General features: G+C 47.6%; 1 protein-coding gene across 1 annotated transcript; it reads left to right on the top strand.

Annotated features, from left to right (window-relative positions):
- Positions 1–5,809: 5,809 nt before the first annotated feature.
- LOC146176144 (solute carrier family 22 member 7-like) lies at positions 5,810–11,960 on the top strand. The gene is made up of 2 exons (XM_084581264.1): positions 5,810–5,851; positions 10,236–11,960. The coding sequence occupies exons 1-2, from the start codon at positions 5,810–5,812 to the stop codon at positions 11,958–11,960; spliced, it is 1,767 nt and encodes a 588-aa protein (XP_084437390.1).
- Positions 11,961–12,419: the final 459 nt, after the last annotated feature.

Below are 12,419 nucleotides of genomic sequence, written 5' to 3'. Positions count from 1 at the left end.
AGTGGGGGACTCCGGAAATTTCGACCACCTGGGGTTCTTAAACGTGCACTGACATCGTACAGCACACGGGCGCCTTGCTTTTCGCCTCCATCGAAAAGTGGCCGCCGAGGCCGGGATTCGATCCCGCTTCCTTGGGAGCAGTAGTCGAGCACCGTAACCACTGCGCCACCCTGAGCGGGGCCTTTTAATAATGAAGATGACGCATGTGCAGTATGTGGTAACTTCACTGAAACAATTGACTATATTATACTCGAATGTAATGGTATCCATACGGAAGTCGATGCAAGCGCAGTCACTCTTTCTGAAGCTCTCGGGTTTAGAGATACCAGTGGCCGGGTGAATAAACCGGCGGTGGAAGCTAGCAAAAAACGACTGGAAGATTGGTGGCTTAAAAGCAGAAAAGTGACATAATGTTAGTAACGTAGAAACAAAAATTCAATAAATAGAGTGATGCTATAGTTAACCAATCTAAAACAATAATTAAGATATAGGGGGGAAAATGAGCTTGACAGCAACTGCTACCACCCCGTTTCAAAGGGGACGCTCCTATATTCCATCCATCCAACCATATAAGCCTAAACAGAAGGGCGAGTATAATTATGTCAGCGGCTGGATTTGGGCGCGCCCCAGGGTTGGAGGATCGACGTTATTCTTGGTTGCTTTGACATTTGGAGGTGGTGATCCAGCCGAATCGCCGAGTTTAAATATGTCTTACCAAATCTAGTATTTCTTGTCATTTAGCTATATTTTACAGTATAAGCGGTTAGTCCTCTGTCAGTGAAAATGCGCTTCTCAGTGAAGCTCGTCTGGGTGGATGAATTTCCTACCGGCGAACCTCCGCCCACCTTCCAGAAACCTCGATCCATCATTAGATGATGGTGAAAGCAAAAGGAAAAGCGCAAGGCAAAGTAAAAGAGAAATGTACAACAACTGCTGCTAACTCGGAAATGTCACATGACATCGCAAGATCACCTGCGGATGTCTCTAGCGGGCAAATATAGCTCCACCTTGCGGGCACCTGCCTCTTTCCCTGGAGGTGCCTCCGGCCCAATGAATGTCCCAATTTAAAACCTCCACCCACCTTCCAAAAAACTCCATCCACCATTGGCCGATGATGAAATTAAAAAGAAAAGCGCAATGGGAAAGCAATTCAAAAACGAAATTTACAGTTCTGCTAACCCAGATCTGCGGCAGCACATCGCAAGATCACCCGGGGGTGTTTTTCTACGGGGTAAAAAAAAAAAAATATGTTTTTAATTTCGTTGTCTTTTATCTCTAGAAATGTCGTTGCTCACTGTTGCTCGGATGCCTCTTAGGCGTGCCTTCATATAGATTAGTGGTTCTCAAAGCATGATGCTGATAATTGTTGAGGTTTGATTTTCAGTGGAGATATATTTGTTTTGAGTTCGTGCGAATATTTCCTGTGGACATTTCCCGCGAGCACTTCTGCAGCCTATAAGCAAAGAAAAGCTTTCGCCTTAGAGAAGACCGCCAGGCAAAGATATAAAGCCTCGCTAAACCAAGTCGTGCGAATGTGCCTGCGTGGCCTATGTTAGCGTGTCACGGAATACAAATGTCTTATGGAAGGTTGCTTTCCTCTCGCCCACCCATTTGGAAAGAGAGGGACGAGTTGGCAGCTCTTGTCAAATCTACCATGTCACGTGGTCGCGTTAAGTCGCACAACCCTAGGACCTATCAGTGCCCAATCAGTGCCCAAACCAGATCTTCTCGATAACGGGGCCTTTAACACTGTCGTGTTAAAACAACCCTAGAACCTACCAGTGCCCAATCAGTGCGCAAACCAGATCTTCTCTATAACGGGGCCTTTAACACTGTTGTGTGAAACAAAAGAAGATGTGGATTTGAGTTTGAATATATATACATACATATATATATATATATATATATATATATATATATATATATATATATATATATATATATATATATATATATATATATATATATATATATATATATATATATATATAGCGTTAGCTGCTGAGATGTAGAGCGCTGTGATATTTGTAACCGCCTCCGATCCTAATGGCGTGACCATCATAGTATTTGATGAATGAATATTTGGAAGCTTAACTGCAGGCATCAAAGAGTTACCTATATGGTGGCTACTATCGGCCTTATGACGGAAAGGAGCCCCATAACGCAATAGGTAGTGATAAAATGTCTCGAACCACCTCTAAACATGCTGTTCTCACAAGCTGACCGCTGATAATCATGTAGGTCGTGAAGCGGCCGTGTCGTTCTTGTATACCTTGTAATGACCTTTACAAAACGCTTTCCCCGGCGTCGCCATATTGCTCACTGGAATGCTGGTAGAACGTGGCGCAAGCACGCAAGGGTTGGTAACGCAAGCTTTCTGTAGCTAATGTCAACTGCCTTTGGTCAGTAGTTTCATTGTTTTGACTGAACCTGAAGAGCAGAGTTTTGACTGCTGCGCGTACACGGTGGAAATGTATATAATCCCTAAGTCAAAATCAAGTGGTGTTAAGAGTAAAATAAAAAATTGCCCTTTTGTCTGCTATCTCGCAAAATAACATTATTCACCAATGCACGGATGTCACTTCGCCTGTTGTAGTATTAAACTGTATGTTTTACAAGCACCCCTGTTGATGATAAGCGCAAGAGGGATCGACACTTATTGACCAGCAGAATTGAAGGAAAAAATTGCTTGGAAATGTTTTTTCTACTGTGTACTATGGATTATGGCGAACCCCATTGAAGTGGTGCACCTTTGTTGTGGCTTTGTGCAGGTGGATCCATCTATTATACACATTCAATTGAAGCTTACTGCTTAAACCGGTGTAGGTACCTTGTTTTTCGTTGCATGTTTTCTTATTCGCAATGATGCGTAAAACATTAGCCTACATGAACCACCATGTACTATCTGAACAACAAAAGGATCACCGACCAATCGCTTGGCTAAAGAAAAACAAGAAATTTCGGCTTCCCTGCGAAAGTCTTGTTCACTTGTTGGTGAACAAGGTTGCTGTTAGTGAGTAAGTGCTAGTGAAGAGACTGTTGGTAATGAATAATGATTTCGTAGGAAAGCCGAAACGTCTTGTTTTTCCTGACCCAAATCATTGGTTAGGGATCCTTTTGTTGTTGAAATGAACTTACTACCTTACTAGACGAGATCTCGTCCAACGTTAAATTTTGTTTAGTATTTGCCTGCGTCTGATAAAAAAATTCTAAAATTATTTTCACATGCGGTTATTGTTTCAACAGCCGAAGGATTTACGCGACGTAAAAGTTCAGTATAGATCATGGGAGGCTTGAAAAAACTAAAATTGCCTCGAATAAGGCCAGCGATGAGAGCGAAGTTCTTATGTGTGGCGCACATAAGAACTCCTTTTCGGTGGGCTACGCTCACAGATTTTTGGCAGTCGCAGCAAAGTGCCAAGCCCCCCCGCCCCCTCTCAAGCTTGATATAATATCCATGAAATCTTTACATAAAAGATAAAGTATCCATTCGAAATTTGGTGCCAACAGTCATTTAGTACTACTGGACTACACACTTTTTACTTTGTTGTAAACGGTTCTCCCATGGCCGGGTTAGGGCAGTAAACATTATCAACATCATCACAGAAGTAACAGCAGAATTCGTTCTTGAATACAAAATGACTTTGTTCCTCCAGAACTTCTTCTACGTGATATTATGACTGTCTACAGGGAAGATTTATTAGACCTCACGCGAATTGGCCTAAGGCGTGTGGGTTCGTGTATATGCCTGAATGTGACAAAAGTTTCAATAAAGACGCCTATAGTACAACCAACCGAGAGCTGTTGGTAGTCGCTCGGCCAGCTGTGCTGTATATTTTCGCCCTACATACGTTACTATTCAGTGAGAAATAATATGCTTCTATTTATTGAGCTGAAAAACAAAACGTCAGTGTAAAAGTTGCAAATAGCCTCGAAAATCAGCTGACTAGAACGTCTACACCAAGCTACCGTTTACGCAAAGTATATATTTTTTACCAGCATTAAAAGATAACTAGCCCGGTAAAAAGTAAAGCTTCCACGTGAAATATGCTTCAGCCTTCTTTTCTACATTCCAGTGACAATTACAGATTATTTGGCCTTGATTTATTATTACCATTCGAATCGTAATCAGCGCCAGTGTTTGCCTTTAAGTATTCGCGTCGCATGACTTCGTTTGTTTTTTCGTTATGTACTGGGCTGTGCTTGCTATAACGAAAACGTGCGTTCTCAAAGTTCACGCGTATTCCGGTTTCGTGCACGTGATAAGCGTGAGCGGCACTGGGAAGGTTTTCCGCTCCCAAAGGTCGTTGCAATGGCGGGGTCTTACTGAGCCGCTCTCACCAACAGCCTTCATTCACTCCATGTAGTGGCCATCTGTGGGCACGTTTTCTGACCAGGCAACAACCGACTATGCGGCAGGGTCTGTTTGCTTCACGAAAGCATCAGAGATGTGCGGGCAGCGCCTCCTGGCGCACAGCGGGAGTCCTCACGACCGCACGTCGTCGGCCTTGTCACACGTGTCGCATGCCGCGTGATGTCCGAAGGAGAGGGTGAACGAGGAGTGGACGGAGGGGAGGATGCACGTGCTCGTGTGACAACACGGATGTGTGCGGGCGGCGACAGGGATGGCCCGGAACTCGTGTAGTATTTTGAATCTTCTCTTTTTCGTCCACCGCGTTGCCAACGCCTATTCGCTGATCGCGACCGAGCGTCCGGTATACGTGTGGCACGTCGACCGGTGCATGTTGGATCCTGCACAGCCCGTACCCAAGGCTTAAAGTCAGGGAAGTCAGCCCACCAACACTGAAGAGAGGTCTAAACTCCTTCGCACTCGAATATTGTATAAGGGTTGTGCGAATACGAAGCAGGCTGACATCTTTTTTTCTTGTCATTGCATTGTCAGAACATTTGTTGTTCCAGCAATTTCTCAGTAATTTTTAATAAGACGGCATTAACATACTTCCTAAAGCCCGAGAAGGAGAAATATGCACTTGGTTGATGTGATTTCTCCCCATGAAATTGTATAACACGATGTGCGAGGCAGGCCACCAGCTGCTTTCTCTCTCCCTCTTTATTTCCCTTTCCGCCTGTGCTCGAACCAATAGAGACCCCACTCCAATGGAGGCAGACTATGAGCATTGCCCGTACCGATGCTCCGGAATTATAAATACTGTACTTGCTCTAGCGGTGCCAGCTGCTCCGGCATATTAAATACGATAGGCGCTCACCCTCTCGGTGTGCAACGAAATGCTTTTTCTGCAGGCAGAGTGGGTGCCGGTGCTATGAAAATGAAGCGGACGCTAAAGCTTCGCCTTGGAAATAGACGCGATAACACTGTTTATTTAAGCTTGTTTTTTGGGGGCAAGGAAAGCGCTGTATCTGTCTCACTTCAGAGTGGACATCTACACTTCCAATGAACGGCATAGAGTCGGAGGTACATATGTTGTCGGTTCGGATCCCTATCGCAAACTGGCTTCCAATTTGTCTAGAATATGAATGCGAATTGGGAAACTAAACGGCATGACGTCATCCTGAGCGCTGCACAAATAACGGTTGCGTCACAGCTTTGCTCCAATATCCCGTGAGTATTATTTCCGGCACGTTTCTAACTCTTCAGTGAAACCTTCCTCTCAAAGAAGGGTGGTGGTGGTGACAAACATTTATTTATTTCTTTTTATAAGGAGGTGTTTGGACCGAGGCCCTATTGGCCCAGGCCCTCACAAATCTAGGTGGAGCTCCTATTCCGGAGCCCTAATGGCGTCTAACACCGCTCGCGCCCTGGCGACCAAGGTCCGCTGGTACTGTAGAAATGGCAGCTGAGCAGCGTCGCCTCCCATGCCTCCCTAGAAGGGTGGGTAATGAAGGATTGGGAACGGTGGGGATTGAATGAACAGGCCCAGACCATGTGGAAAACGTCCGAGAAAGTCGCTCCACACAGGCTGCAGCCCCCATCAAAGTCTGTATCGAAGCACTTCAAGATTGCTGGGCACAGCATTGTGTTTGTAAAAATTTTGAGAAGGAGCCTTTTGTCCACTCTTCGGAGACCTTTACAAGGTTCCGGAAAGCGGCGATGGCTGTCGTTATAATATGTAGTAATTTGTTTGAATGTGATAAGGCATTGGGTGGGCTCAGAGTAGACTTTCCGAGCAAGTCTGAGTGCCCGGGGAAAGAGCGCGCGGGCCGCCTGATTGGCTAACTCATTTCCCAGGAGTCCCTGATGGCCGCGGGAGCCCAGATGAAATTGCAATTTTGAGGATCGCTGGACCGAACAGCAATTTTGTAGGATGCGCTTGGCTAAAAGAGGTATCCAACCCAGCCCATAATTCCGACAGGCCCCCTTGGAGTCGGTAATGATGTGTTTTACTTGTGGGAGGGAAAGGGCGAGCGCAATCGCGATTTCCTCCGCGTATGTTGTGTTGTGGGCTTGGAACGTGAGTCCTGCCACTGTGTTGGTGTTGTGGACCACTGCAGCGGTGAACCACCTCTCACGGTAGGAACCGGCAATGTCCACGTAGTATGCATGTTGTCTACCATAATGCCGCTCCAGTGCTTCCGCACGCGCCTGGCGACGGCCATTATGATCAGAGTGTGACATGTTGCGGGGAATGGGTTAGACCCTGAGGGCGCGTCTCCAGGGTTCTGGCGCTCGTACCCGTTCCTCAAAGGTGGTGGTGCATTGGATGTCTAGTCGGTCAAGAATGCGGCGACCGGATGGCGTTTGAATGACTTTTGAGCAGGTTTTGACGCCTTGATGAGTACGAGTTGAGTCGACAGAAAGCTATCATGAACCGGATGTTGAGTCTGCTCATCTATTGCTAACCAAAATTTCGCTTGCACTTTCACAGCATATAGTTTATGTTACGATTTCAGGTTAATTTTCCGTCGTGGTTTCAAGAGCATATAAACAGCAAATATACGCTCATAAGTGCATCGGCTGAAACATGAAAATGGGCCCCTTTGGCAAATATTTGAAAGCGTGCGCAATATACTGCATACAAGTACCGGGAAATAAGGGCTAAAATCTAACAAGAAAACCAAGTTCCAAGAAGAACGCGGAGGGGGACGCGTATGTTCTTATAGTTGGGCAACGCTTTATGAAAAACACAAATCAGCTCTAACTAATCGCTTCATTTTTATTGTCGGCAAAGAAATGAAGGGGCTCAGTTAACAGAGTGTAGCATGGTGGACCTGATTAACAAGAGTTGTTGTCGGGCTAGTTGGCTTGAATCATGCAATGCCATTAAGGCTATGCGCAAAAAAGACAACACAAAAAACAGAGGCAACGACTGGACGAGCGCAAACTAACAACTAGTTTATTCAGAACAGTTCTGAATAAACTAGTTGTTAGTTTGCGCTCGTCCTGTCATTGCCTCTGTTTTTTGTGTTGTCTTTTTTTGCGCATAGCCTTAATGGCATTACATGGACCTGATTAGTTTTACTGCAATAAAAAAAATTCAAGAGTTCAATGCTGCTGAACCAAATATTGAGTGAAAGCACTAGCTGCGGGTGATCGAGCGTTCTTCTTCTCCTCTTTTTTCTTCTTCCTCAGCCCACATATAAAGCCCCGCTTTAACCTAGCCATATGAACGTGCCTTAGTGGCCTATTGGGGTAACGTGAATGCCAGGGTCCTAGCAGGCTGATTCTGACATAACCGTCCCATGTGAAACGAGAGACCCAAGTTGGAAGCTCCTGCCAACTGAGCCGCGGCTCCGACCGCGTCACGCCGACCGCTTGAGTTGGGAGCCCATCTCTCGCTTTTGTGTCACGTAGGGTGTGACGTCACAGCATCACATGGGTTAGACGGGGCTACCGCCGCGCTATGCCGACCGCTTGAGTTGGTAGCCCAGCTCACACCTTACTGTCACGTGGGGCGTGACGTCACAACATCAAGTGGGTAAGACGTGGCTACCGCCGCGCTACGCTGAAGGCTCGAAACCTAGAGTAGTATTGCTTTCGCAATAAAAATAGATAACTATCAAGAATAGCTTAAGCAACTTTGCATATCTGCAGTTGAAAACTTGCACACCTCTAGAAGTCCTTGCGGAGAAGTATATATAGATGGACTTGAGCTGTACATCATGTGAAAAGGCACAGGTTTCCAAGTTACCCTCTATTATAGTGTCCTGTGAAAAACTGCTCCATTGTTTGTTACCTGTGAGTGTTGGCGCCTAATGCTTAGGGGTGCATGTGCTTATAATCTGTGTGTGCTCAGCATCGTGTCTAAAACATCCTACGTCTAGGTACTGCATATAACGTTTAGCTATAGGCTGCCTCGGTGTTGAAGGCCACTTAAAATAGCTTCGGCACACGGTCGCTCATATACATTTTTAGCCAGAAAAGGCAATTGCATGTTGAGTCAGCACACTAAATTTCAACATGGCCTCAACAAGAAAATAGCTAGAAATAATGTTGAAAAGGTTCAGGATTACGTTAACTCACGGTGATTCAACTCTGCCTCAATATTCTGCCCACCACCGCCCTGCATGACCCCGACACGAATTCAAGATGGCATGTTGAGGCTGCTCAACATAACGTCAACGCAACTTCAGGATTATTTTTTGCAAGGGCCACCACCGGCCAGTGCCGCTGGCGATGCACGATGAGTCGGCGACGTGCAACCTGTGTTGTCAAGATGTTGTTGTTGTTCTCCTGTAATTTGATGGCAGCTCCGCGCATCCCTCATCTTCTTTCATGATGTGTCGTGCGTGCTTTAACCCTTTTGTTAATTGTGCAACCTGCGAGCGCCCTTACCTTCGCTGCGAACGCGTGAGTAAATTGCCTTGCGCGAGCGGCGCGACGGCCCCGCTTTCGGTTGCTGTGGCAAAGGCTACGGGTTTTACTGAGGTCTGGGGGATTAGTACGGTGTTTTATAATGCAGATTTCTGCGGAATATATATTTGTGCTCTTAATTACCTGCACATTCTTTCCTCCACAGTGAGAACGCAGGCGCGCGATGAACGCCACCTGCCCTCAGCTTGTTCTGGCCCGAACATGCGGTATGTAGGTGAGACCCCTCACCGATAACAGCAACTAGAAAAGATACAACGCCCACACTTATAGTGAGCAGCATAAAATTGAAGATATATACGTCGCAGGTTCGAATCCTTATCGCAAACTAGGCTCTAATTTAAGTAGCAGATGGATGTTTAATATGAAGCGAAACAGTATGACACCGCACAAATGCTGGAGAAAGAATGGCCGCGTCACAACTTTGACACGAAATAACGTGCATATCTTTTCCCGACACATTTTCTCAGTTATGGATAATGGCGGCGGTGACGCCTTATCGATTTAAGAAGCTATATGAGCTGTCGTTTAAAATTCTTTTTGTTACGCTTTACGACAACTGTGTTTTCTTGATTGGTTGGAAGCAACTGCATAGAATCTTGGGAAAAAACTTAGGGGAACTATACGTGCTGGTTAATGTAGTATTCCAAGGGCACGTGGGGACGCGTAGTCAAGGTTGGTAGAATATAAAGTTTTTTTTCTTTCTGCTCTATTTTGTTCTTACCCGCCGTGGTGAATGACAAATCCCGGTAATCGATGTCAAAAGGAAAAAATAGTAAGGAAAGAAATAGATTACCGATGAAATCATTGTATTACATCGCGGCTCATAATGGCGAAGCCTAAGCTACTTCATTCACACATGTCTTCATAGTAACGTTTCTTATATCATAAACCAAAAATGCTGTTTCACCCTGTTTCTTCCTGTTTTCATTTTCTTTTTTTTTTTTTGTTGGTTTGCACGTTTATCACGCGTTCACCCGAATACCTCGCTTTGCCCTAGACCGGATGTTATCCCTCCAGGCTACCGGTGCGGCTTTTTCTTGAGTGACTAAATATAGTTGTTCTTTTCTTTACCTTGTATTATTATTGATTTGGACACTGACGAGCCAGATTGAGTTTGGCCAAATTTAAGATTGGTTGGTTTAGTTTGTGGGGTTTAACGTCCCAAAGTGACTCAGGCTATGAGAGACGCCGTAGTGAAGGGCTCCAGAAATTTCGACCACCAGGGGTTCTCTAACGTGCATTGACATCGCACAGCACACGGGTGCCTTGCTTTTCGCCTCCATCGAAAAGCAGCGGCCGAGGCCAGGATTCGATCCCGCATTTTAAGAAGACGAAGAAGTGGATAGGGTGGAGAAGGACGCTGAAGTGGCAACGCGTGCCTCGTGAGCTCCCCTAGCGTATGAGCTCGTTCTGAAACATTCATAAGAAAGATCGTCCTCCGTAGAAATCATCGCCAGCGATGGACTCGACGTGGGGCTCGCCGCTCTCCCTCCGCCGCATTGATGGCGATAAACTCAAGACTCTGATTGAGCAGACGGCGCCCAGGTCGGTCCTGATCTTCGGTACCGGGCCGTTCCAAAGGCGCGTGCTGCTCTGCACCTTCCTCTGCCTGTTGGCGACTTCCCTGCACCACATGGCGTTGACAGCCCTAGCGCGACCCGTGGACCACTGGTGCAAGCGACCGCCGGAGTACGAGTACCTTCCGCTCGAGACTTGGAAGGACGTGAGCCTTCCTCGCCGTGATGACGACGGCGGGCCGGGACGGTGCTCCCGCTACGAGCCGCCTCTGCCCGACGCTGAGGGCAACAAAACCGAGGTGGCCTGCGAGGCCTGGGACTACGACCTAAGCATAGGCGGGCCGACTATTGTCAGCGAGTGGGATCTTGTTTGCCAACGGCGCTGGCTTCTGGTCGTGCTGAAGGGGTCGTACTTCCTAGGCGGAATGGCAGTCATGCCTCTGGCGGGACTGGGCGTTGACCGAGTGGGACGCCGCCCCATCCTCTGTGGCGCGGTCGTATTGTTCATGCTATCTAGCATGGCCACCTGCATGGCGAGAACCCTGTACACGTTCGCCATTCTCAGAATCCTGACTTCAGCGGCGGCCAGCGTGGCCGAGATAAGCGCCACGCTCATCTTGTTCGAGGTGACCCCGCGTGGAGGTCGCACTGGGTTCACGGCGTTGGCAGTGTACGGGGCGTGCGTGGTAAGCCCATTCTGGCTTTCCATGAGCGCCCGCTTCACCTACAACTGGAGAGTGGTGCAGGTGAGTATCATGGTGTCCACGATTCTCCTTGTGCCGGCCACCTACTGGATGGAGGAGTCACCGCGGTGGCTCGTCGTCACGTGGCAGTTCGCCGAGGCCGAGCGCGTAGTCTTCTGGGCAGCGCGCATCAACGGACTCAACATGGCCGACATGAGGCCGCTCTTCAGGGGAGTGGTGGAGAACATGAAGAGTCGCTTACGCCGCTTTCCCGCACCCCTCACCGTCTGGGACCTGGTGCGGTCCAAGGCCATGCGCGTTCGAAGCTTCATCATGTGCGGCTGCTGGTTCTTCGTGCTCAACACCTCCACGAGTCTGCGGCCTGGAACCCGGATTCGGGGCTCCGGAAAGTGCGAGATGGTGGTTACGTACTGCATAGGCCCGCTGCTCATTATACACTACATTCTCATGCAGAGCTGGGGACGCCGCCGGATGCTCACGTTGGGAATGACTCTCCTATCCTGTCTCAGCGCTGCTCTCGCTGTTCTGAGAATGCTAGAGATCAGGCTGCTTTCCTCAACTCTGCTCTGTGCCTCAGTGCTCCTGGTGTTGTGTGTCTTTTGCACGTTATTTGTGTACACGGCGGAGGTGTTTCCGACTGTGGTGCGCGGCGCGGGATTCGCGTTTTCAACCATGAGCGGCCGACTGGGGGCCTTGGTCGCTTTGGTCTTAAGAAACGCGACGAACCTGGACCCGCTAGCGATGGACACGTCAGTTCTCCTAGTGGTTTCACTCGGGACACTGGGATTCAGCTTGCTTGCATTGCTCCTACCGGAGACTAACTTACTGCGAGTGCCTGACACCATCCAGGAGGCCGAACAGCAGGAGCCCGTCCGAGTTGACTCGCTGTTGCAGATACTTCTTTCGAGGCGTTCTACTCCATCCTCGCCGTCGCCGATCAGGCAATGAGAAACAGTATAGAATTGAGGTCTTTCACGACGACCACACTGAACGGCGGGCGTAATCAGGGTGGCTTGTTTTGCATTTCCCACTTGTTAGAACTCCACGCGATGGTTCCCTCGGTGTCAAAAAAAGTATTTGTTAGGCACCAATGTCTTCTTATGCTTTATTTTACATATTTTTTTCGCGAGTATAAATCTTTCAAGTTAACGTCTTCATAAGACCACTTAGATATAACCATACGCTCCCTCTTTTTCAAGAACCTTCATTTCATGGCTGTCGCGCTTGTCTTTATGTAGATTTCTGTGGCCCAGAGGTAGGGCTGACAAACCCACGTCGCAGTCTCTGAAAGCATTTGTCTCTTGAGCACTGGACGTCTTGGTGTTGAATGAGGTGTTTGTGTGAGTTTTTGCCACAATGTGTTCAGGTGTTTATGCCAAATCTCCGTACCTAGAGCCTTTTTAAGCT

This window comes from Amblyomma maculatum, chromosome 10, assembly GCF_055883805.1.
Source record: "Amblyomma maculatum isolate TAMU_Amacu chromosome 10, ASM5588380v1, whole genome shotgun sequence".
NCBI classification, from domain to species: domain Eukaryota; kingdom Metazoa; phylum Arthropoda; class Arachnida; order Ixodida; family Ixodidae; genus Amblyomma; species Amblyomma maculatum.
Note: the sequence above shows the minus strand (reverse complement) of the source record. Positions and strands in the feature narration are given on the sequence as shown.